Source organism: Camelus dromedarius, chromosome 5, assembly GCF_036321535.1.
Source record: "Camelus dromedarius isolate mCamDro1 chromosome 5, mCamDro1.pat, whole genome shotgun sequence".
Lineage (NCBI taxonomy): Eukaryota > Metazoa > Chordata > Mammalia > Artiodactyla > Camelidae > Camelus > Camelus dromedarius.
The window spans coordinates 7471184-7497783 of NC_087440.1; the positions used below are offsets into that span (position 1 = coordinate 7471184).

At 46.3% G+C, this 26600-nt stretch overlaps 1 protein-coding gene across 2 annotated transcripts in view; it reads left to right on the forward strand.

Moving 5' to 3' along the window:
- Window positions 1-25874, forward strand: part of ANXA2 (annexin A2) — a 41814-nt gene extending 15940 nt beyond the window's left edge. For both annotated transcript variants that reach the window (XM_031452968.1, XM_064485550.1), the window contains exons 4-13: window positions 11488-11582; window positions 14710-14823; window positions 17889-17979; window positions 19112-19191; window positions 20689-20748; window positions 22458-22551; window positions 23200-23295; window positions 23694-23752; window positions 24356-24478; window positions 25499-25874. In XM_031452968.1, coding sequence (XP_031308828.1) covers window positions 11488-11582; window positions 14710-14823; window positions 17889-17979; window positions 19112-19191; window positions 20689-20748; window positions 22458-22551; window positions 23200-23295; window positions 23694-23752; window positions 24356-24478; window positions 25499-25558 — 872 coding nt within the window. In that variant the 3' untranslated portion in view covers window positions 25559-25874. The remainder of the gene's footprint in view (window positions 1-11487; window positions 11583-14709; window positions 14824-17888; window positions 17980-19111; window positions 19192-20688; window positions 20749-22457; window positions 22552-23199; window positions 23296-23693; window positions 23753-24355; window positions 24479-25498) is intronic.
- The last annotated feature ends 726 nt before the right edge of the window (window positions 25875-26600 follow it).

Below are 26600 nucleotides of genomic sequence, written 5' to 3' on the forward strand. Positions count from 1 at the left end.
GCAGCCGGCCTCTGCAGCCACCCCTAGTGGTGCATCTTGAGGGAACTCAGGATGTGAATGAACAGGGACACTGGCCCTAGATGGTGGGGTGCACATCAAAGGAATGATTTCCATGAGCCCAGACTTTTGCTCCTTCCCATATGTAGAAAAGTGCTAAATTCCTTAACTTGAGGTGTCTGGTTTTCTTTAGTTAATAGTAATCTTTTGATGTTCTGACTACCTGGTCTTTGTTGCAAAAACTCACATATCCTGGCTTCTACCTTGCCACTTTGGAACAGCTTCTTAGAGCGATCTGAGATGCTGTGTCCCAGGCTCGAGTCCTAAGAAAATCCGCCGAATAAAACATAACTCTTAGCTTCCAGGTTGTGCATTTTATTTCATTCGACAGTGTTCTTTGGAGAAATGTCTCTTTAGGTCTTCTGCCCATTTTTTTGATTGGGTTTCAGCTGCTTCCTGAGTGCTACTCATTATGAGCTGAGTGGCACCAAGCACTCTAGAACATTCATCCTGGTGAACTCAGATTAACCCTCTGATGTACTGTGCTATCATCCCCAACTTATGGGTGACACAGTGTAGGATTAATATGCTCCAGGTCTCTTGGCTTTGGTCCAAACTGGGGTTTGAACAGGGCTTTGTCCAGCCCCAGGTCTGTGTATGTTCTTAAGCATCCCAGTGCAATGCAATGCCACCTGCCTGCCAGGATTGGAATTCTTTCTTTGCCATAAGTTATTTTGGGGCATGGAAACATTTTCTAGCTGTGATTCTGTGGATATCAGATACGTGTCATATTTGTGGGTCTAACTTTAGGTCCCCTGTTGTCGTCTCTTCTAGACTGAATACCCAGTGAGTCCTGCTTAGGACTACTATTTATTTATTTAATTTTTTGGATTGAAGTATAGTCAGTTCCAATGTGTCAGTTTCTGGTGTACAGCACAATGTGGGACTACTTTTTATTTACTGATTTATTTTTGGTGCCTAGTGATTTTAGAGAATAGTAAATTTTCTTGAGTTAAGTCTGTTGGTCCTTTAAACTTGTTTCTAAATTGTCAGTATATTTAGAACCTTAAATCCTTCTAGGAAACTCTTGAGAAGAAAGAACATCCCTGCAGAGCTCAGTGTACCGGAGATGTTAACATCAGCATTGGTTATAATAGGGACAAGCCCAGATCCGTCTTCTAGTTGAGGATAACTTGGTAGATTATGGTAACTGTTTATATTACCTAGAATGTCTGTAGTATGTCACAGACACGTGAAAAATAAAGTTTATCAATGGTTTTTATACATTGTTATTGATATAATTTACATACCATACAGTTAACCTGTAGAATATGCACATTGCAGTGTTTTTTAGTGTATTCAGTTGTGCAACCATCAACAGAATTAATTTTAGAACACTCATTTTTAACATTTTTTCACCTTAAATTTGTCAGTTGCATAGAAAATGTACATAGAGCAGTGTATGCAGTATGATCACACCCCAACAGCTTTTTTCATGTCAAAAACAAACAAAAAGGCGTTATTAACTGATACATAGAATTATGGGTAATTCTTTTATATAGGCGTTGATTCTTTTCTTGTGCTTTCAGTATATTCTGTATTTTCCAAATTTTCTCCTATGACAGTGATTACCTTCATAACGGAAGGCAGAAAACCTAATTAAAAACAAAAAGGAAGTCATTACAGTTGACCCTTGAACAGCTTGGGGTTTGAACTGTATGGGTTCACTTACACGTGGACTTTTTTCAGAAGTAAATACTACAGTACTACACGGTCCAGTGTGGGTTGAACCCGCGGATGTGGAGGAACCAGGGAATGCAGAAGAATGTCGTGTCTGGAGGGCTGACTATAAATTTGTATGGGGGGTTTTCGACTGGGTGGAGGGTTCAGAACCCCTAACCCGAGTTGTTCAAGTGTCAGCTGTAGTTGGCAGAGTCACATTCCTTGTGTTTCTTTCACCTTCTCCTTGATCTTTTTAGATACTAGCACTACAAAAAATTGAGCTAAAGATCTTATCTTCCCCCTTGAGAATGCCTTCCACCTCAAGTGTAATTAAGAAGCTCGTGCCACACCTTAACCTCGCTACCACCTCAAACCCTTTTCACGGAGAACACAAAGCAGAGTAATTGGTGTTTCCTTGACATCAAAGGAAACAAAGAGAAACCTCAAGTGCTGATACAAAAGCCAAAGAATCATGAGAAGATGGCTCTCTGGGCGCCCTCCCTCCCCCCATGGAGTAGCCCATGTGCGCGCGTGCGCGTGCGCCAAGTGCAGAGCGTGCTGGGCATAACCTGCCCCGCCTGATGTACACCCACTTCCCTGCTGTCCGAGTGCTCTCGGGAAGGACAGCTGGAGCAAGAACCCTGTGGTGGGGGGTACTCAGTTGCTGTTAAACAAAAGGACTGTAAACAGGCAAGCGTGGAGCGGGGAGGTCTAGAAGGCGGGGCAGCCCTGGGTGAGATCCATGTGCTGGTGCTGCCTAGACTGGTCAGAAGCCCTGAAGCAGCTCTTATCCGTCCCTCCCTGCTGCCCTTCTCTCTCACCTGGGCTGTTAGGGCATCTGTCCCTTCCTAATGGGCCCCCTTGCCTTATCCATTGCAGATTCTCTTTCTAGCCTCATCTCCAGGCTGTTTGGTGGCCCAGACAGAGCCTTTGCTCTGGCGGGAGTGTGCAGCCCCCCTGCAGCGGGAGTGTCGCCCACCGCCCACCGCCCACCTCTAACCTAGGGGCGGTTCGCGCTCACGTCTCAGCCTGAGCCCGTGCACGGCCTCTTCTCCAAACGTTCTCTGTGGAGGCAGAAGCAATCATTCCTGGGTCTGTGTCTCCTAATGCTTCACATCTCATTTATAGCTCTTGTCACATTGTGTTATAGTTATTTATATGTGGATTTGTCTCTCCCACCAGAATGTGAGCTTCTTAAGGGCAAGGACTTTATTTCATTAACCTTTTCTAATGCCCAGGCCTCTGGGGACTGTGTGAGAAGGTACATCCTTAACCCAGATCGTAGTCAAAATGTACACAGATCCAGAGTGTACAGGTGAGTGTGGAGTGGGGATACGTGGCTGGCAAGACAAGGCAGCAAAAGGCAGTTCCGGAATCTGGACTGTGTCCACAAGGATAACAGTCCCCTAGTGAACTTTGATCCTTTTTCCAGCGTGAACTTAGCTCACGCTCGTAAATCAGCTTTGTTTCTGGTTTGAAGGGATCTCAGTATTCCCTGAGTGTGTCACCTAAGCCAATGAAGGATTGTTTTGTGTATGCTCTGGCTTGAGGTAGACTCTACAATTACTTACCTTAATTAATGTCTAGTTAGAAACTGAATAAAGCCATGCAAAAGTAGTAATATTGCTTAATTAACAAGAGGTTTCTGAGCCTTAAACCTGTAGGAGTCTCTTGGTCTAGATTGGCCTTGGGTTAAATATATACTGCGGAGTGTACAACACAGCTGTGCATGGTTTACCATATGGGCCCAAATAACTAGAAAGGAAAGTCAGCTAAATTAGAAAAGGATGAATCTAGACTACATAAAATAGATTGTAATTAGAAGCAGCACAACCCCAGAGTTAGTGTAAGTGCCAATAAACTGGCACAGCTTTGGTCTCTCTCTCTGGAAGGGGAGGGTAATGAGTTGCCCTATTATTATTGCCAGTTTTGATTTTAGCAGTATTTGTGTTCTCCGGAAGGGATGCAAAAGCGGGTGATTTCCACCCCCTTCTTAGAAGCACAAGTATAGAAGCATCACTGCAGCAAGTTTTTGCACTTATTTTCTTCTCACACTTTTTAAATGGAGCCGCGTAAGACTTCCCGCGTGGCCGAAAGACTGGCCTCCCTTGGCAGTGGGGGAGCAAGCCAGGGTATCTTTGGTTTCACCTGCGCACCTGGAGGTGCGTTCATTCAGCCGAGACAGCAGTTAGGAATGCATTCTCTTGAAGACACCGGAAGCTTCTCTCCTAGAGGAGGCGGTGGGAGGTTAGGGCCCAAACCAACCAGAACCGCCCCCAGTCTGAGTGAGAGCATGCCTTGTGACTCACGTACCCCGGGGCCCTCTCACCCTCCCGGAAGGGGACAGGAGGGAACAGAACCTTCCCGTTGGGGGAGGCCTTTGCCTTCTGCGCTCAGGTTTACTTCAGACTGAGTTCTCATCTTACAGCCCTGCTGGGAACAGGGAGGGACCTGTGCTGAGTCACAGCCCCCTTTTCCCTGAGCATAGATTTTCCGATGTTCTTCAAAATGATCATTGTCTACACAGGTACATAGATGCCAAACTCGAGCCAAGAAGCCTGTGAAACATGGGTAAAAGAGTCTGATGCTTTTCTTTCTTTCTTTTAATGTTCCTACAGTTAATTTACTATATCACTTACCTTGGGGAGGGAATAGCTCAGTGGTAGAGTGTGTGCTTAGCATGCATGAGGTCCTGGGTTCATCCCCAGTACCTGCATATATAAATAAATAACTCCCTACCCGCCCCCAAAGCCCCCAGTATTATTTACAAAACAAATTCAGACACAGAAAACAAACTTACAGTTACCAAAGGGGAAAGGGCTGAGTAGGGTGGGTAAATCAGGAGTCTGGGATTAACAGATATACACCTGATGCTTTTCTGATTGTAAGGATCAGCTGTTGCTGCCTGCCTCTCAGCTCTTTTTCGTGAAAATGGTTACCTCTTTTCCATGAGGAAATCCAAATTCTGGTGGCCCCCGGGGACGACGGGAGTCACCACCTTCTTAAGTGGCTTCGGCGGTGTTGAGACAATAAATAGTAACTTGTTCACTGGTCAGCTGAGTTCATGGGTGGCTGTGCTGGTTTTTCCTTCATCTTTTCAGGTTTTTTACTTTCCCTCTTGGGAGGCTGATAGTGCAATGGGGCACACAGTGGTGCTTGGATTTTATGCATAATCCTTCATTTACAATTACATTTAGTTTGGATCTTGAGTGGTGGCCTCTGTGTTTTCCTGCTGGTCCCGTAGAATATCTCAGAAATATAATTATACAAGGAAGGCAGACAGGATTGTAGATCACTGAAGTATCCAGTGGGATTACCAAAGAGATGGTACTTAAATCCTTTCTAAGAGACTCAGCTGATTTGAGACCAGAGAAAAATGGAAAAAGAAGACATTAGGATGTCTGGCCCCAACCCTCTTCTTCGGCACTTAGCTAAACTACACTTTCCCAGAGTCAGACCCGTGTCCTCGGCTGTGCTGTACTTGGGAGGGGCGCCCAGCTCCCCAGTCTCCTCCCACCCTGAGCCCTGCTATTTTCTGTCCCGTGTCTCAGGCAGCTGCTGGGGTGTATCATAAAACTAGAGTAGGAATCTCACGTGTTCTCGTGGCTAAAGTGTTCCCCACTTTCTCTATGCCCTGTATTTTCATAGGCCAAAACCCAAATGCAGGCAAGAGCCAGGGTTGCAGCAGAGAAGCTGAGAAGGTGGTAGACACGTTCCCAGTCGTTGACTCAGCCAGTCCTTTCCGCATCCCTGTAAATAAGGATTCTCATGATCTCTGTTGTACAGGATGAGAAACCGAGGCATGGGGAGGTTCCCAGCGTTCCCCAGATCATACAGTTCTGAGTCCCACAAAGTTTGCAGAACACAGCTGTCATTGTCCCTTATCCACATGCCTCCCTTTTGCATCTGCCGCTCACCTGGACATCCAGCTCCTTGTGAGACCCTTGCAGGCAGAATGCTCACTTCTGAGTGACCCAGAGGTGTGACTCCCAGGGCAGGACTTCTAGGCCAGGCAGCACCATGGCAGACGGTGGGAAGGGTACTTTGGGGCAGCAGGGCATGCCTGTGCTTCTCTGTGCCTGACATCGCTCTTGTTGGCATATCAGGCTTGTTGGGAGGGACTGTCCCCCCCCCCACTAAGTTATGAAAGGCTGTTTCCAGAAGACAGCTCTTTCTGCTGAAAAAACCTCAGGTAGGTTATTTCTTCAGTGGCCGTTCATTGTTACCGGGTGTTGAATCACTGCCCACAGATTGTTAAATGTGTGTGCGTTCGGACATGCTGGATAGTTAAGTCCAGTTGTGTAGACATGCATACATATTACTGACCCAAATCCTTTTTAGCAACTGGTTAGAGGAGTGCGGTATAAAGAAATAGCAAATTGTGATTTCAAAAAGGTACAAACATGACTCATACAGATACAGGGTAAACACGTATCAAACGTTTATTTGACTCATTGAGATCAAGCTGGTTCAAAGGGAGCTTTGAGGACGGGGTGTTTATGGGCAGTGAGAAAAGTATGTTGGCAGAAGGTTGCTGGGCTGGATCCAAGGCCTTAATGTCCTTCAGGGCACTAAAGCCATAACCTTTGGGGTTATCCTTCCACCTGGACCCAAATCTACAAGATAACACGTAACCCCACAGAGCCCGTGGGGAGCAAGCTGAGTGAGGGCGTGTCCTGCAGAAACAGTGACGGTGGGCCTGTGGCCACACTGGGAGGACAGGCTCTTTTCCTTTTGCCTGATTTTCAAGTTTGGGGTAATGTTCTGCAATGGGAGGCAGACGAGCCCAGTGCAGTAAGCCTGGTTTGCATCCCAGCTCTGCAGGTGACTCGCTTTTGTGACCTTGGGTGAGTCCCTGCCTTCCACAAGCATTGGCCTCCTCCTCCGTACGGTGGGGGTGACAGTGACACCCACCACACACAGATGTGGCAAAGATGGCATGCGAGGTTTGTATAAAGCACCTTGTAAAATGCCTGGCACATAGTAGGTATGCAGGGAATGGTTGGTGCTATTATAATAAAATAAAACCCATGAGTCTGTGGCCTCCTCTCCCTGTGACCTGCCTCCTTTGACCTTGTCTTAAAGAGGATTTCTGAGGGTTGATACTGATATGCCCAGTAATCTTAGCCATGGCTTTTCCTATGATCTAGATAAGGAGCAGATCTGGGCAGTTTTCCTTTATTTTCTAACCAGTCAGCCCTGCCCTGAGGGCCTCCTGAGTCCTTTATCAAACAAAATGAGATCTGTTTTCTCTGTGCAGTCAGTGTGTCTTGGCAGATGTGAGTCAGCATCCTGTTCAGAATGGCCTCTTGGTTCCTTGCCATGGACAATAAGGATGCACATTTTCCGTGGAATGCCAGATGTGGTGCTGACTTGGGGCTTCTGCCCGCAGAGGAAACTCCAGGAGGCTGACTCTGTGGGTTTGGATTCAACCATTATTTTAGACTGCAAGTCTTTATTTTAAAAATATGGCTGATGGTTTAAGGGACCCTCGATTCCGAGTTTTCTGCTTGAGCCCTGCAGTCAGCCGTGTTTTCCTTTGGCGTCCCTTGCCAGAGCCGTTGCTTCAGGTGACCGGCACTGAGAACAGGGGCTGGGTTTTCCGATGCCCTAGCTTCCAGTGTGGGAAACGTTTTTGTAGTTAGCTGATATGATTAGCCATTTTCATTCAAGGAGTAAATGCTTAAAACCTTTATCATGCTATTTCCCATCAGGAGCCAAATAAATTGGTGTCTTAATTCCTCACCAGTCTTGAAAATCTGAACTTCTATTAGTTCTGAAAGATATTTTAAAAAATCTGCGTGGCTCACAGAATTTATCGCTTTCTCCCCCACATTCTGTGGGCTCCCCCACCCGCATCTCCCAATTCCCAGTGTGAGCCTTGGCTTAGATCACTTTGTAGCCATCCATATCAAGCACAAGGGGAATGGGATGGGAAACGAAGTATTATTCAGGTTTGCTGTTTTTCTCTTTATGCTTCTGCTCCACCCATATGGTTTCTTTTCGCCCCGAGGCTCTTCCCCTTGGCAGACGCTTCCCTTGGCACGGCCCTGAGAGATGGGAAGGTATCAAACCAGAGAGGCTCAGCCTTGTCTGCTGGGCGTCTGCATCCACGTTACGTTTATTCCATGGAAAGCCTTCCGGTGCCCTGGCACTCGTGGTGCATGTGTGGACAAGTGATTGTGCTGACGTCGCTGGCTGAGCGTTCAGTCCTCATCCTTCAGAGCAGGGAGTAACCAGCTGACCCTCGCAGCTTCAACCCTCACTGAACTGTTTTCCGCAGGAATAAACTGTCTCACCAATTATGATCGCAGGTCGAGAGGAAGCAGCAGTGGTCTAAAGATAAGATGGTTAAATCCCACTGGCAGCTGTGTGCGTTCTGGTGTTTGACACAGGACGTGCCTTAAGAGGCTTGGACTAGGCAGCTGATCCTGAGCTCCGGGATTTTTCTCTCTTTCTGGTTCAATTTGAAACTTGCAGACAGTGGTATGGGAGAAATAGCTGATGTAGCTGAGGTTCTCCGACGGGGGAGGGGGCTTCCCCTGGCAGAAATAACCTCCACTTAATTTCTTGGTAGTTTCTGGCAGTAGCATTTGTGTAATGCAGTCAATCCTTCACTGGTAAGGGGTCCCAGCATGCTGGATGCTACAACACAGCAGGCTGTTTGCTTGGTAAATAATTTAGGTAAAATACACTTAGATCCCTTCAGGTGATAGTTGTCGCTGCCTCTTAGGTGAGATTCAGGTTAACCACCTGGGCTCTTTATGGGGATTTCCAATAATTGGATTGAATTCCAACTCTGTTGGCTGGACGCTTAGCTGCTATGAACAGAAAGGTTCATTGTCTGATTGCTAAGAGTTGTTTCATTGACTCAGAGCATGGGACTGCACTGAAGTTTGTGGAGCGAGCTCTTTTCAGGTGTTATTTCTTAGCTGGATTGCTTGAACAAAGGAAAGCGTTTCTTCTCCTAAAACTGTAGTTGACCTTGCACCCCGAAGAAGCAGTTGGTAGAAGCAACTTAACAGTCTTAGGCACACGCAGATTTCCAGCGACGTTTCCAGTCCCCACCCATGCCTACCCATCTCTATCGGTGATTCTCAAAGAATCACCAGGAAGCTGGTTGAAATATTACTTCCCAGGTCCAAAGGCCACGAGAGTCTTTCATTAGATCTCAGTGGGGCCCAGGGGGCTGTGTTTTTAGTAAGTGCTTCATGTGAGTCTCATTCAGGTAGGCCCAGGACCACATGCTGACACAGATATAAACTTTGCATTTGTTTCCAAGGGATAATAATTTTTTTATGGGTCAGTGTTCTTGGCATGCGTTCAGGTTAGCAGCCTCAAAAGTGGTTTCAGGAAATATTCAAGTTGAGGTTAGAGGATACAATTGTATTTTGTTGTTGTTCTCCCGCATTTTCAGATTTGGGAAAGAAAATTAAGTATAAAGAAGTAACACGTTTATAAACAAGTGGTTTTCCTAATTAAAGTTAGAGCCATGGAGTATTTAGAGAGGCAGCGAGCGAGCACGGAGGTGAACACACCTGGGAGGGTAAGCACGCATGCCCACGCACCCAGACACGTTGGCTAAAGTAGCCTTGTAAACCTTAACGAGTCAGTGAATAAATCTCTCCCGCCCGTACCTCTTGGAAGCTAAACAGAAGTTAAAGCTGATTTCATGTGTTAGTGTGTCGTGGAAGCAGAACCGAAGGTCTTTGTTCCAGTCCCTTCCTCATGCGGATGTAGACACTGAGACCCAGGGGGGCGGGTGCTTCCCCAGGTGACAGTGGCAGAGCTGGACCCAGTCTCGGAGCTTCCGCTTCCCCATCTATGAACTGGGAAGAGACATAGGTGCCCCTGCTGGGTTGTTGTGAGGGTTAGGGAAGATGATGTGGGCTGGGATGTCTTGGAAATGGAAGAGAATGATATAAATACAGTTCCTAGCTACCATGCGTACTGTGTTTGATTCTAACTAAAGTATTTGGAACCATGCTAGGAATCTCGTGTGGTGAAGTCACTAGTTGATTCTGGATCAGTGATTATATGTCATTCATGGTGTACATTAAAAAAACAACCACGCAGTTTAATGCTCATTATGGTGAATTTGGAAACTATAGATAATCAAAAGGAAGAAAGTTTGAAATTATCTATAATCCTACCACTCAGGTGATCACTATTACAGTTTTGATATAAAGACGTCTACATGTTTTCTTATATGTGAGCGTGCGTTTCACAATAATCAGGTTACACTGGGCATACTGTTTTGCAACCTGTTTTTTTAATCAACGGTATATTGTGAACATTTTCCCACGTCGGTTAATACCTTACACCATCATATAAAATGTCCGTATAGTATCCCTTTATATAGTCAAAAACATTTAATCAATCTTTTATTAGACATTTTCCCCTTTATTTTTGATATTATATACAATGCTGAAATAAGCATATTTGAAACAATCTCATTGGGTTTCTGCCTTGATGCTGGCTACTCTGAAAATTGAAGCTAAAGGTATAAATCCTGCAGCTAAGGCAATTATCATACCGGTGTGAATTCACTTCAAAATGAGTATACAAATGCAAAAATAAATGTTATTTATTTTTATACCCAGAAATTCTAACTTTCTGCTTTTTGATCTTTCTAACACACTTGAGAGTTTAGAATCCCTTCTTTGCCAGTCTGCTCTTTGCCTCTGCCTCAGAGAATTACAGATCTGACCTTTCTGTTGCTTTGAAATTCCTGATTTCCTTTAGGCCAGGCTGCTTGCAGTTTGCATGTGACCTTGTCAGCTCAGCCACTCTGCTGTCTCGCCCAAGAATTACCTACCCAGTTATGGCAAAGACTCTGCCTTTTATTAAACAAAGTTCATAATCAGTCAGGAGAGAGACCTTTCACTTTCTGAATTCTTAAAACCGTGCTTTCTTAAGTTAAATGGCATGTTAGGAGTATTTCTGATATAAAATTGGAAACTTCCAGATACCAGAAAGCATTGCTTATCTTTGTAAATACACATGTTCCAATTAAAACAGGCACTAAACTATTTTGGTGGCACTTGAGAACTCCCCATTTAGATTTAATTTAGATTAAAACACTTACTCTTTTTAATAAAGTTATAAAATTGATTATTAAAATTGCCTATTGAAGATTAAAAGCAGTGGAACGTTTATTTTCCTTACAAAACAATTTAGTCTTCAATAAGTATGATTGTATTAATCAATTATGCTATTAAAATACGACTGCCGTATTAAATCTGGCTCATTTGTCATGACAGTTTCTATAATTATAGAAATTATACCTAGCTGCTCATATAGTCATAATCCTGCAATAAATATAAATAATTGTCTCTATTAATTCAGGTTGCAGTTACTGTCTATTAAATCCCCAGTTAAATGGCAATTTAGGGACCTTCATTTAAAATCTTCCTAAATCTTTGTTGTTCCATCTGACTGCCAAGGCCCCACAAATGCACCTCCTACTGTTGATGCCAGAAACCAATTTATGAATAAAATAGTTTTTGTTGGTTTGTTTGGTTAATACAGATATTTAAAAGGTCTATATAGGCTGGAGGTTTGAGGCTTTCAGGAAACAAACAAACAAAGAGGGCATGCATGTTGGGTGGAGGGTGCTGACAGAGAACACATCTCGATGTCTTGGTATTTCAGTTTAGGGAACAGTACATACGTTTCAGGTTGAAAAAAAAGCTTAAAACCTCCTATGTGAACCCAAAGGACCAGAGCATGTGGGTGAGTAACTGTTCACAACTTGTGTCTCCGCAGGTGTGGATGAGGTCACCATCGTCAACATTTTGACCAACCGCAGCAATGAACAGAGACAGGACATTGCCTTCGCCTACCAGAGAAGGACCAAAAAGGTACAGCAGGTTCAGGGGGGGAGGGCACTCCTTGTTGAATTTCAGTTCCTCTGCCGTTGCTTTTTTTTTTCACGATTTCTGGCTCTTACCAGCAAGAAGCTTCTGGAACCCAAGGTCTCCCCCTTACATCCTTGTAAGAGTCACAGCTCACACCTACTTGGAGCTCGTCCATAAAGACCACACTCTCTTCCAACCCAGAGTGTGTGGAGGGAGCAGCTCTGGGTGAAGGAAGAAAGGAACAGGAAAGACAACGACAGGTGTCATTTACTCAGTGCTTACTTTGTGCCGGGCACGCTGTTCTCTGCGTGTTACCACTCATTTCATCTTGATGACTTCTGCTTGCTCTTGTGTTTAATTTAATCTTGGGACACTAGCTTCCACTGAGAATTGATCCTGGCATGTTCCTGTCATTCTTAAAAAAAATACGCTTGAATTCTTAAGAGCTTTGCAGCCGACGGGCTTGGTTAGTAGTTCATTTGGCTCCCCGGCTATCTTCAGCGCGCCACGCTCCCACCTTTAATGGCTCTTTGAGTGCTTTTCCCCTTGCTTGTCCACTCGTGGCTAAGGAGCAGCCCAGCACTGGTTCATCCTTTATTGTGTCACAGTGTTAGGGAATTTTATTTTTAAGAACAAGCGGCTTTATTTTTAACTTGCTATTAAAAGCTTTTGATTTATTCTTGGACTGTGCAGTGAGCGTGGCTTCCTGCAGCTCCCGTTTGACTTACGGCTTTCACTTGTAGTCACAGTGGAGGTGAGCTGGAAGGATTCTAGATAAGGCGTTTCTGCTCGTGGGGTTGACACAACCACCAGGGTTCCGGGAGTTGCAGGTCAAGGCCTCCTGTAGCTCCCTCCCCCACCTCTCAGAATAGTTGCAAAAGACACAAGTGGGAAAGCATCTGGCTTCTTGTATCTCATGGGCATTAACATTCTTCTTCCAGCTAGACTCATATCAATCGGCAGTAGTGAGGCATGGAGGGGAGTGTTTTATTTCTCCCAGTTTCCCAAAGGGATCTGTGCGTGGGCAGACAGCTGAGTTCCAGGGGGAGCAGAAGGCCCACCTCTTTGGACAGTGTGCCCATAATTGCTCCTTCAGCTGTCCCATACAGAGCGTGGTCTTGGAACATACTTGGGTGTAGACACAAGTGTACCCAGAAACAGAGAAGCCCAGATCTTGATTGCACGTGAGATAGATGGAGCTCAGAGCTCTCACATACCCTGCTGGAGGGCAGATACTGCCACATCTTGATGGGTTTGGTGGCCTCACAGCTCTGCTGTGGGCTGGCTGGGGACCACTCACTGCCCACCTGACTCTTGATGTGGCTAAGGAGAATGACCATATTTAACAAAAAGATACAGAAACTGCTTGAGATCCTTTCTGAAGGAAATCTTGAAAGCAGAACCTTATTGTTTCCAACGAGTTGTTTGCATAATGAAGGAGAGAGCCCGTCCTGGAGAGTACTTTAACACTAGGGACCGGGGCTTACCACAAGATGAGGGCTTGAACCGCTTGGGCACAGCTAGGAGAGGTGGGGAGGAGCTGGAAGAGAGAGGATGGGTTTTACATTTCTTTCTTGTTCGAGCAGATGCCAGATGCCAGGTTTCTCATACAGAAGGAAACATCCTCTGTATGTTTTATTTATCAAACATTTCGGGGCAGGGGGCAGGTGTAGCTCACTGGTAGAGGGTGTGCTTAGTGTGCACAGGGTCCTGGGTTCAATCCCCAGTACCCCCATTAAAAAAATAATAAACCTAATTACCCCCCCCCAAAAAAGTTAAAAAAACTTCTGGACTTTTTGCTAAGTGTAAAACCCTGTGCTTGACATGAGAAGCAGGAAGTTGAACGCCCATGGGGAGTTTATTATAGAAGCGGGAGAAGTCGGTAGGTGCCCAGGTGCTATTTGAGGAGGTGAGCAAAGAATGGGCAGAGGGCAGTGTCATGGGGAGGCCGAGTTTGGACTTACCTAACCTCAGAGTTCCACGTTGGGAAATTGGTGCTATAATTGGAAGGCGCTGCTTTTAGAGCCCCCTCCAAAGTGCTGTGTGTTCCTCAGACACCGGGAAGCAGGCGAAAGTAGGTGATGAGAGGGTTGGGCCAGGTGATTTCTGAGATCTATGTCAGTCCTCAACATTTCTGAATGACTGGAAGGGATCGTCCTCCCTGCAGAAGGCTGCACATCACCTCTGAGAGCCCGCGAGTACCTCTCGGGGCTAAACATCGCAGATGGCACGAGTGCTGCTGGAAAGCAGGAGAGAAGAGGGAAGAAGTAAAAAGAAAAAATGATTTCAACAGGAGGGTTTAGTCATTGCTCAGTGCCCATGATTTGTAGGAAATGTAATCTCCGACGAGGCGTCTGTGAAAGCCGCATTGAGTTGGGATATTTGTCTGCGTACCTGGGTGCGGACTCAGGCCTCTGACTTAAAATCTGTCTGTGGATTTGAATGGTGACCCTGGGAACCCTTAAGAAATAATTTGCAGCAGGGAAGTCAAGGGGTGAATGGGGGATTAGTCCCATTACAATTTGGTATGGAAAACAGATGTTCTGTCCGGCTTAGGTGAAGCGTTTTGCATAAGAAAGCTTCAGGAACCCACTTCCAGCCATGCAGGGGGGTCCTCTGGTTCCCTCTGGAGACTTTGAGGAACTGCCCCTCGCACAGCTGCACAAAGTCTTTTAGAATATCAGCAGGTCACGGGCACTCTGCTTCCCTGGAAGCTCCCCACCCTAAGCACCTCCTTCTTAGCGGGGGCCTTGACCGCACAAAGTGCCCTGCCTTCCCACCGCTGTTACCACGGGCAAGTGTAAGTGTACTGCAAAGTGCACTCACCCACAGCCCTCTGAGGCACTGCATACTTATGCTCCAGGTTTCTTCTAACGACTGGGGGAGAAGGCAAAATCAACTTGGGTTTTAAGGGATTTTGTCCGAGCGAGGTCTGATCTCTCAGTTTCTGACGTTTGTGTCTGCGGAAGGGAGTGCAGGTGAGGGATCCTGTGACCCAAGACCCCAGAGGGGTCAAAGAGCCACAACCCGAATTACAAACGCATCCCTCTACTTTTGTCTTGCTCACCAGTTTTAAAGGGATTATTGGTTATCAGCCACGTTTTCCATGTTCTTGCCTGTTTTTCTGAAGGAGCTTGCATCGGCGCTGAAGTCAGCCTTGTCCGGCCACCTGGAGACAGTGATTTTGGGCCTATTGAAAACACCTGCTCAGTATGACGCTTCCGAGCTAAAAGCCTCCATGAAGGTAAACACATGTGGGATGCAATCTCTGTCAAATCTGTCATTAATATTTGTGAATTACAGCTTTCTGAGTGTAATTAGGTGATTTTCAGTTTTGTTGAATTCTCATTTAGAACTTTTTTTTTTGAATGAACTGAAGCTATAAGTCTCAGGATTTGTACCAAAAATATTTCAATTACTTTTTTTAAGACTGTAAAGAAATTTCATGATGCAGAGAAGTCAGTTACCAGCTGCTACTGCTTGGCACCTGGGCAATTGGAATACCATTTGGAAAAACGACTTCCTTGATTACACTTCCTCCTTAAAAAAGATGTGTTATGATATTAAGGCAAAAGTAAAACTCACAGCTTTTGTTAGGTGAAGCGTAACAAAATTCTTCCAGTGCTCTTTTGGGTGTTTCTTCTTCTGACCTTCTTAAGTCCCCTTGTGCAACTGATATTCGGTGAAAATCTGAACATCGCAGTGCATATAAAGGGTGATTTCAGATCATGAGTGGTACCTGGGTTCAGTTCACAGTATCATAGAACATACTATCTTTTTTTCCTTTTGCAAAGTTATTTTGAACATGGATTTTTAGGTTAAATTAAATAGTAAAAATTCCATGTTGGAAATTGCCCTGAATTTTATGCATACCTAAAACATCAAGTATTATATGAATGTAATAGATCCATAATAAATGCACGTTGCAGCAAAGCATAGAAGAACCCTTTTCATAGTGTGCCAGTGAGTTTGAATAATCTGACACTGCCCTCTGCTGGTAAAACTGGGTAAAGCTTCAGCATAGAGGGGAAAGCTGTTTTTTTATTATGAGCTGGAGTGTGTTTTCTGTGATGCCGCCATTTCTGAATTATGAAAAGACCAAGCTGTAAGCCTGTCACCAGAGCTAATGTCACAGTTCAGTTGTCATCCCTTCCCCCACATAGCATCTCAGGAGTCAGGCAGCTTCCCACCAGGCATTTCCAGGGCCCGGAAGTTGATAGCTGAGGGCTGCTGAAAGATTTGCTCTGAAATCTCTTCCTTCAGTCTTCAGCTTAGCCCAAGCTCTGCTCAGTTTATTTGAGCAGACTTGCTCTGAGTTTCCTAACTAGGCTGTATTGCAGGGAGGTATAATTAAGAATGATAAAATGTCTACAACACTTAATGATCCTGCTTGATAAAAAGAACCCTGAAAACAGTCTTGGGACCTCTGGAGCTCTGGATGCACCGGTCTCTCCCAGGTTTCTTCTGACCATCATCACTTCAGATCAGTTTATCTGATTTTCGCCAAGAATCCATTTAATTGTGATTTGTGCAATTTTACTCGTATCTTTTACTAGGTCTTAGTGACTTGAAACGGACCTGTTTGAGCTGTCCATCGCCACTGTAATCTATGTACTTGGGCCCAATGAAAGGTGCTTTGCTAAAGCTTTGACCTTGTGCCAGCTCTTCCATTAGCTGTCGCAGCTGAGTACCCTTCTGAAATCCATAAAGCTTGGAGTGACATTAACTGAACTATGCTTTAAAAAACAAAATCTGTTTTGACTTCTGGCAATACCAGTGGCACTATCTGCCATATGTTGCAGTAGATGTTGCCCTTGTGATCGGGATTGTGGACAGTCTGGAACGCTTGAGCCAAGTTTGAAATTGCCAAGGTCACCTTTAAATATAGAGGAAAAACACTGTGAGAATTCTCCAGTATGAACACTGGTATGTCAGTGATGGAAGAAAACAAATCTTACACCGCTAATACCTATTTTAAATTCCAACTACCTCAGGATATAGCATTTCTTCCAATGCATGAGTTACCTTTAGACTGTATTTCTGTCATCCTTGAGATGGGAAAACTAGCCCCTAAAATATGTGAAGACGCTTGGTCGTCAATCTATTTGTATCGGACCTTTTGCTAAGAAGAAAAGAGATTTTGGCTTTGCTAGCACGCCTAAAAATCATGATTAAAAACTGGGAGAAGAGGCTTTGGCTCATAGATTAGATGAAGAATAAAATTCAAAATTAACCATTAACCTGAGGCTTAACTGACATTATACAAACCGCTTTTTTAGGGGCATATAAACTCTAATAAGTTTAATTAATAGCTGACACACTTTTCATGTGAATAAGTAAGTTTCTTACTGTATTAACACCTTATAATTGATTTACATTTTAGACAGTTGTAATTCTACTTAGTTCAAAGTGGTATTTCCATATTCGGGAAGACAAGTATTAGAGAATCCTGATTATTAAATCTTGACTTTGATCATGAGGCCAGCTTTGAAATGCATGTTTCATTGAGTCCTTTCAAGCTATCTGGCACGGCAGCTCCAAAGTGTATATATTAAATTTGAATACATCACCCATCAAATTCTTACTCCTTAATAAACTGTTGGTGTCTAGGTTTATTTGCCACTTCATTATTTCCTTTTGCTTCCCCCAAATGCCTGAAGAGTGCATAGTAATCAAGCAAAAATGGAAGTACAAGAATGAAAATTTTAACATTAACCCAATTTTACATTTCAAAGAGGTAAAGCTAAAAATTTTATCTTATCTATACCTTTCCCTCAGAAAAAGCTTACCCCAGTCTAATGATGCTGGCTGCAGATGACAGCCTAAAATCTCTATATTCCTTTATTTTAAATTACTGAGCAGAATTGTTTAACAAAGAACATTGTTTATCATCTATTAAAGTAATGGTTGATTATTAGAGAAGTTGAAAAATAAAGAAACATAGGAAGAAGATACAGTTACTCATTTTATAAACCCATTACCAGAAGGCAACTGCTTTGAACATTTTGGTGTATTCCATTGCTGTCTCTTCCCATTTTACTATTTCTATATAGTGGAAAAAAGATTTTTTAATATAGTTGAGCTAACAAAACACATCAGTTAAACCATCTTACATTCCGGTGAAGTGTTTCCTAAAGGAACGGAATACACCTTTACCTCGTGCTGAGGAATGCAGTCCGATCCCTCAGGAGGAATGAAGGAAGGAGCGCTACAGAGCCAAACCGTGTGTGCAGTTTACCCGATTGAGGCAGAGAAGTGAGCTAGTGGCCAGGGCTGTCCCTGCTGACATCTGTGCTGCCTGGTTTGCAGGGGCTGGGGACTGATGAGGACTCCCTCATTGAGATCATCTGCTCCAGGACCAACCAGGAGCTGCAGGAAATCAACAGAGTCTACAAGGAAAGTGAGTAGCCCGGCTTCTGTGATGTGCCCTCTCAGCCTAGTTTCCATGACCCCCCCCCCCAATCCTGGCTCCCTCGGCTGGTGTTCAGGATGGGGTGCCTGGATCACAGAGGCAGAAATGCTATCTGGACCATCCAGGGGTTTGCAGGGGCCAGGTCCCTCTCCTCCATCTCCTGACAGCCTGGGATTTGATGATTACATTCCACTGGAACTAACAGAAAGGATTGACAGGAGGAAAAGTACAGAAAATTCCTTTTTAAAAAAAAAAAAGATCTGATGGGGAGAAGTAGAAAGGTATCCTACAAGATACAAACTACTATATATAAAATAGATAAACAACAAGGTCCTACAGTACAGCACAGGGAACTATATTCAATATCTTGTAGTAACCTATAATGAAAAAGAATCTGAAAAGGAACATTTATATGTAAAACTGAATCACTCTGCTGTACACCTGGAACTAACACAACACTGTAAATCAACTAAACTTCAATTAAAAATAAAAAGAAAGTATCCTACAAGGATTTCACATGCTGGGTGCTGTCCACTTTCTGCCCAGGAGATCCCCAACTCTCCAGTGTGGGTCACTGTTGCAAGAGGCATGTGGACCTCTGTGCGCTGAGCAGTGTTGGGGGAGTAAATGATGCAGCTTACGTGTGCACATGTTACTACATTTCCGTATAGGTGCGATTTTGAATAATAAAGCACCAATTCATTCAAAAGTACTCTCTAATTCTTACTAGTTTTTGCCATTGTGCGTTTTCTCAATCAGTAGATTATAAAGCACAATTGTGTGTATGTGGTTAGTCCTCCAAATTTTTTGATGTTCCACCTAAGTATTTAGAGTTAAGAAGTTTGGGGGCCAGTGTTGTAGCTACCCAAAAGGTTACTGATCAAAGGTGAGCTTGAGGATCTGTAATCTGGTCCTGCTCTCCGTGTCCCTTGTCAGTGGTAATAACACTGGTTCTCATTTTATGGGGTAAAAATCATTGTAGAAAATCCACCCTCACTTGGGCAGGTATCTCCGTGCTGCCACAGCTGTTCCTGCTTTTAGTGGGCTGGGGGTGAGCGGGATGGGTGGCTGGCTGGCTGCGCAGGCGGGAAGCCTAAAACCAGATGTGTTGTTTTCCAAGTGTACAAGACTGAGCTGGAGAAGGACATCATTTCCGACACATCTGGTGACTTCCGCAAGCTGATGGTTGCCCTCGCCAAGGTGGGTTTCCGGTTTATTTCTCTGTCCTTGCTTCCTCCCGAGGCAAGTTGTGTACCTCATTTTATTCTTGGGAGCGAATTAACTCAGTCCTCTGTGCCTGCATCAGGAAGTCCAGCTGCATTTGTGACAGTGGATTTGCAGTGTCCCTGCCGAGTTGTCATTTTTGTATAATAGGATTTCTTATCCTGCAAAACCGTATGGTCAGGTGGGCTTTGGGGCTGAAGAAGGTGGAGGCGACTCTCAACTCCTGGCCTGGATTTATGTGCCAGCCCTCGTCCCCTGGGACTTGGGGAAGGTCATTTTGCTCTGTCTGTGGTCACAGGGGACCCAGTGGGAAGTGACCCTCTTGTTTCTTTCACCCGCTTTCACTTCTTTTGAGACGGTTTGCCCAGGTGACGGTTTGCATGGAGAGAAGGTCTTTGTTTGTTTGCTAATGTTGATATGTTAATGCAGTGAAAGGCATTTCCTTTCTGTGTCTGAGTTCTGACCAGTGTGCAGTTTAATGCCTGTGAGCCCGGGGAGGGAAGAGGAATTTTCCCCGGGAACCCTGATGACAGGTGGTTGATTGGCACAGCGTGCCCTGCCCACCCCCATCTCCACTACTGTCACAGCTGCTTTCCGCCCTCCCAGCTCTGTTACCGTCCATGGGCCCTGCACACCGCCATCCACCCACACCGCCATCCACCCATCTTTCTGAAATCCACCTGCACCATTTTACTCCCCTGATCAAAACTCTTTTGTGCTGCATCAAATCCAAACCCTCAGCTGCCTTTCAGAGTCCTCTGTACCCTGGCCCTCCCTAACTTAATCTCCCTCCCTAGGACTCCCTCCTGCTCACCTGGGCTTCAGCTGGGCAGCGCCTCGCTCACCTGTCCCTCCTGCGCGGATGGCTCCCTCCCGCTGCCCCTTACTAGCCTCGTCTGACTCGCCCTTCTCCGTTCACCTCAGCTGTAGCCTGCTGTCCCTAGACTCCGCTGACGCTTCTTCCTGACAGATTTCTCCCTTTTGCATTTCACGTCTACTTAGAGCTGTAGACACTGTGTTGTTTTACCATTTATCCCATGCTTATTTCCCCTTCCTGGACTGGAAGCTCTCCGAGAGAAGGAACTTAAATATCATTACCTTTCTTTGAGGGGGAAGGGGGTGGATTCTGTAAGGTGCTTAGCCCAGGACTGGGTACCAAAGAGGATACAGCCCCCCACTCACTGCCTCAATTACTATACCACTAAGTGAAGAAAAGTTTTAAGTGGGTGTTTATTCAGTAAATTAAATAATGACTTATGTGAGTTGGGAGAAAATAACATTTTTCAATTTTAGGATATACATTTTTATTTTTATTTTTTTTTGGTGGGAGGAGGTGATTAGATATTTACTTATATTTATATTTTAATGGAGGTACTGGGGATTGAACCCAGGACCTCATGCATGCTAAGCATGTGCTCTACCACTGAGCTGTTACCATCCCTCATTTAATGTTCTTTTTTTCCCTCTCTTTAGGGTAGAAGAGCAGAAGATGGCTCTGTCATTGATTATGAGCTGATTGACCAAGATGCCCGGGTAAGTGCCGAGCTTCTTGGTTTGAGTTTTTGTTTCCTAGTCTCTGGTTAGTCTGTAGAGTCATTATCTAGCCTGCGTAACAAGTTACCCCCAAATTCAGTGGCTTTTAAAACAGCAAACATTCATTATCTCAGTTTGTGTGGGTCAGGCACTGGGAGGTGGCTTAGCTGAGTGGCTCTGGCTCAGGGCTTCTCATGAGGTTGGAGACAGAACGTGGACCAGGGCTGCAGCGTCCGAGGGCGTGAAGGCATCAGGGGGACCTACTTCCAGGGTCACCCACCCATGTGACCGTTGGCAGGAGGCCTTCGTCTCTCCACATGGGCCTCCCTAAGGGGTTGCTTGAGTGTCCTCACAACCTGGCAGCGGGGTCCCCAGAGTGAGGGATCCAAGCGAGAAATCAGGGAGGAAGCCAAGTGCCCTTGGTGACCTGGTCTGCAGAGTCGCACACCGCCCCTTGTATCATGCTCTGTTCCTTGGCGGTGAGTGGCAGTCAGTGTCTAGCCTGCAGCCAGTGGAGTCGGGGAGTAGGCTCCACCTTGGAAGGGAGGATGTCAGAGAATTTGTTGGCTTCGCGTTCACTTTCTGGGAGCAATAGTTACTGCAAGGTACTCCTTTCTGACACTGGTGTTCAGCACGGCATCGATGCCCACGTCACATGGGCTCGTTCAGGCTTTGCTTGTGCGGAAGGACCAGTTTCTGCAGGACGTGTTAGAGCTGTGCACGCCAGTGTGCATTTGCTACAAACAAACACTAGCAGAGGAAACCACACAGAAAAGTGGCAGAAGATGCTGGAGGCACAGCCAGGGACAGGAAGGCTTTCTGCCTGCCCTTCGTGGTGAGGGAGGAGGGGAGGGAGGCAGAGGCCCCTCCTTCTTTTCCGGCTGAACAGAACTTCCACTGGTTCTGGTCCCCTAGTCACTGAGAACTGCTTGTGAAGCTGATGCACAGTCGCTGTGAACTACACGCCTTTCATGGAAGGTCACAGCCCTCTCAGAGTGTTTCATAAGAGCTGCAGAACAAAATTAATTTTAATTCATTTTAGTTTTAAAATTCAATACATTCCACACAGCACTTTCAGCAAGAGTTAGAAAAGGGTTTTCAATCAGGTAATGGAAGTTGGGCTTTGCAGCTCCCAGAGAGTAGACAGTTACTCAGTGAGTGTCAACTCTTGCTTAAGCCCTTCTCCCTCCTTCCCTGCCAGACTTAGCATTACTCGTAGCCCCTAAATTTTCTAGGAACTGAGAAATGAGGTTGGGCCAGCTTGTTTTCCGGCTCCATCATTGCCTGAGTCTCTAAGAAGCTTGGGGCTGGGTCCCTGACCTGTAGCGGTCTTCAGTAGCCGACCATTAGCTCATCTGCTATTGGTAGTGCCCAGTGGAGGGGGGCTGGGTGTGCTGCTGAACACTGGCTTGTCCTTCTGTGTGTGATCAGAGGCTCTTGGTCCTTCCTTCTGGGTTCAGGAGGGAGATTTGTTCAGCACCAACCTCATGAACAATCTAGTCTCATGCTGTATGTCTGCGCCTAGGGAAGCCTGCTCTTAATTAAGACTTTTGACCTAAATAGCACATTTTTTCCCATGTCTGCAGCTCAGTCATCCTTTCTCACTTGGCATATTGAATGCGTAGGGTTTTGGGTGTTTTGCAGGACGTGTTTTTAATGACCTTGCTCTGGACTGTGTCGTTAACTTTCCCGGTCGGTTGTGCTCGTAGGATCTCTATGATGCTGGAGTGAAGAGGAAAGGAACTGATGTTCCCAAGTGGATCAGCATCATGACCGAGCGGAGCGTGTGCCACCTCCAGAAAGGTGGGGTCTGTGTCCAGGAGGTCCTGGGACCCCGGGGCCAGAATGGACGCCCTCTGGGTGGCCAGCTGGGTGTCCGTGCTGGGGCTCGGGTCTGCCAGACCACCCTTCCCTGTCCACTTTGTACCGTGTAACCTCACCCATCTTCCCTCAGCAAATCCATTCATCCCTCTCTTCTATTTTGGATATTTTCTTTTGCCTAAGTATTTTCCACATTTGGTGCTTTGGTGGGCTGCCCCGTCTTGTCAGGACCATTTTCTCTTGCCATCATATTTGTGGAAGTAACGGACTTGCTGCGTGCTACGTACTGTTTCTTGTGGCCCAGATAAAAATGGGTTCCACTCCGGAGAGATGAAGATGGTCACAATATGTGGCCTGGGCAGTGCCGTTCGGGACAGGTCCAGGGTGTGGCCATCCCAGGGCAACCAGTGCAGTGTCCACTCTGGTCCACATGGTGTTCCCTAACCATCTAGGATGCTATGATCAGCCTCATTTTTTTTCTTTTTCTTTTTCTCTTTCTTTTTCTTTTTCTTCTTTTTCTTCTTTTTCTTTTTCTTCTTTTTGTTTCCTTTTTTTTGTGATACATAACCCTGGGGGCAATAGCTCTGATCTGTGGCTCTGCTATAATAACGATCTGTTGCTTTCCTTCAGTGTTTGAAAGGTACAAGAGCTACAGCCCCTACGACATGCTGGAGAGCATCAAGAAGGAGGTGAAGGGAGACCTGGAGAACGCCTTCCTGAACCTGGGTGAGCGCGTGGGGCCCCGCCCGTAGTGGGCGTCAGCCTCCAGGAAACTGCGCAGAAGCGGAAGTAATGCCTGGCCTGCCTGTTAATTCAGGCGTCTTTGGGAGGTGTGGCTTCTGCACAATTTAAGATATGGGACTGAAGAAGGGCTTGCCCAGGAGGAACGAGAGAACAAGAGGAAGGGCTCTCTCCTCCACTGGGGGAGCTCACTATCCATTTGGGTTTCTGTGGCCCTCAGAGTCCCCTGGTTTAAAACCACTGAGTGTTTCAGAGGATCCCTGGTTTTCCCTCCTCGTCTCCCGCTCTGCAGCCCATCCCCGTAACGGCAGGTTGTGCCCCTGGTCAGGGCTTTGCTCCCCACGGGTGGAGCGGGGCTGCTCACCCTGCGCTTCTCTCCACAGTCCAGTGCATTCAGAACAAGCCCCTGTATTTTGCTGACCGGCTGTACGACTCCATGAAGGTAAGGCCAGCCGGCCCAGGCGGTCTGTGCTCCCACACCAGGGTTTTCTTTTGTGCCGCAAGTCGAGTCTCCTGGACCAGCCGATGGAGGAGGGGCCCCCTGTCCAGCTGCAGGAGTGCACTAGTCAGTTGTGAGAAGACCACAAACCTGTCTTCTGCTTTTCCCAGCTGTTCACACATGTGTCTTTGGGAGGTAGAAAACAAAGTGCCGGGGAGAGAGAAGATGCCAGGTGGTAATCCGGTCAGACTCCTGCTCCTGTTCCTCAGTGTTTCCCTCCTATTACCCCAGAGTCAGAACAAGCAAGGAAGAGAGAGATTAGAAAGTGAACTCACACACTTCCTGAACTGAGCCTTGCAGTTGGCGCTCAGTCCACGCGGACTGAATGCACAGTGTGGGGGTTCGTGCTGATTTCATGCTGGTGTGTTTGGAAGTCCAGGATGCTCATTGTTCTTGCGGGAGCAGTTTCACTGTTACCTTTGCAGTCTCCTAGAGGGCAGCACCGAGAAACAGATCAGTTCCACGTGCGAGAGAACTCACCAGACCCTTCTAATGATGACCGTTGTCAGTGCCAAGTGTAACTTGGAGCATGGATTTGATTTTCAGGGCAAGGGCACTCGCGATAAGGTCCTGATTAGAATCATGGTCTCCCGCAGTGAAGTGGACATGCTGAAAATTAGATCTGAATTCAAGAGGAAGTACGGCAAGTCCCTGTATAACTACATCCAGGTAAGCCCCCGGGGGCCTGGCCGTCTGAGGGCCTGGGGTCCCGGGCAGGTGGCCTGTCAGAACACTGGCGAGGGGGTGTTTCCCTGTTCTCTTACTCACTGGGGAGGAGATGCTAGTCCTCAGATACCAGGGATTTATTTTGAAAGTGCCATTTATGATTTGTCCTGAAATCTTACAGATTCGAGCAAATATTTTATATTTCCCACACCTATTCCTGGCACTCGTGACAGTGATCTTCCAAGACTTGCCAACATCCTGAGGAGACTGAGATGAATTAAATTTGCATTTTAGTCTGTTTCCATTTCTTGAAACTCCTCTGTGATAAGCCTGGCAAGACTTCCTCACTCAGAACTCCCATCTCTCCCATCCCTGTATCCTGCCTCCGTTTTGGAGAGATGGGGCATTCGTGTACGAGCAGTGATTGCATTCACACTGGTCCCTCCCACTGTGTAGGGTTCGGACAGGTGTTGCAACCCCACTTTTTTGAAAGATCCTGAAAATTTCAAAGGCATGTCAGTGGTTACCAGGGATGAGTTTAGAGCTGGGTTTGCTGTAACCAGGTTTACTGGAGCGTGTGTTTAAAGTTTAGGGGACCCCTTAGACTCTTAGTAATTGTTTCCTTAACTCATCAGCTTATTCCCGCGTGACTTAAGCATCTGTGAAACAACACAGTGAGGCAGGAAAATACCTTGTGTGTCTTTGCAAGGGGTGAGGGCCAGGGAGGAAGGCGGTGTTCGCGGGACCCACTGCAGGTAGAGCACAGGGCTCTGTCCTCTGGTCATGCACCCTGTTAATGCCCAGTACCCGGTGTTCACTCCACCCTGGGGGCAGTGATCTCCCTGGGGCCGCACTCCCTGAGGGTCCTCCGATGGTCTGGGTGTGTCTGGGCAGGTCCCGCAGGGTCTCCTCTTCATTAGTAGCAGGAGAGCTTCCATTGCAGTGGGCCTGCCTGCCCGTCGCTGCAGAGTTTGGGTCTTTTTCCTGACCCTGAATTTCTTTTTTCTCCTTGGCTATTTGTAGCAAGACACCAAGGGCGACTACCAGAAAGCGCTGCTGTACCTGTGCGGTGGGGATGACTGAAGCCCGTGATGGCCCGCGCACCCGGGAGGGACGCTCCCATGCTCCCCGCTAACAGTTCTACCCAGTCAGCTTGCGACTAACAGCCCCCTCGTGCCCACCCCTGGGAAGACGACGTCAGCGTTGCCCGCCCGCCCTCCCCAGCCTGATTTTAGTTGCCTGAGCATTACCTGGCTATCCCATCTAGTCTCTCATTTTAGCCAAAGGAGTGAACATTCCAAGGAGTTGGAAGTGAAATCTATGATGTGAAACACGTTGCTTCTTGTGTACTGTGCCATAAACAGATGAATAAACTGAATTTTTACTTTAGGAACAAGTACTTTGCTGACCTTGCTCTCAATTTAATTGTTTCAGAATCAGACATGCTTCAGGGTTGTACTGTGTGACGGGGGAAAGCTGTCCCCCCCTCGAGGAGGAAGGCTCTGGAACTGGGCTGTCCCATAAGGTAGCTGCTATCCAGATGTGGCTATTTACATTTAAATTTGCTTAAATAAATAATTAAAAATTCAGTTCCTCAGTCCTGGTATCCACATTTCAGATACTCAGTATCCACGCGTGGTTAGCAGCTAGTGCATTGGACGGCACAGGCAGAGAACATTTCCATCAATAGGAGGTTCTGTTGGGCCAGCTAGATGCGCCCAGGGGGTGACAGTACCTATCGGGGGAAAGATCCCAGAATGACCTCCGTCTGCTCATCTTTCTACTGGTAATTCAGGTGAAAACAAGCGTCCATGGGGGCCTCAAACTGGAGGAAAGCGGGGGTGGGGGTTGGACTCTTTACCAAATATTGCTAATATTTCCATAAGAATTACAAAAATAAATAACATCCTGCTTCAACCTCAAGGGCTCACCCATCCGTGAGTCAGGCTACAGCATGTTTGTCCAGCAGATGTAGAAAAGCAGATGGGTGCACAGAAAAGAAAGCGACTGGTTTTGACTGGGAGGACTGAGAAAGGTAACCCAAGGAAGGAAGCAGGTGAGCTGGGCCCTCAAATCTAAGGGGAGGCTTTACAGCTGGGAGGAAGCTCTCCACGCACATTCTGAT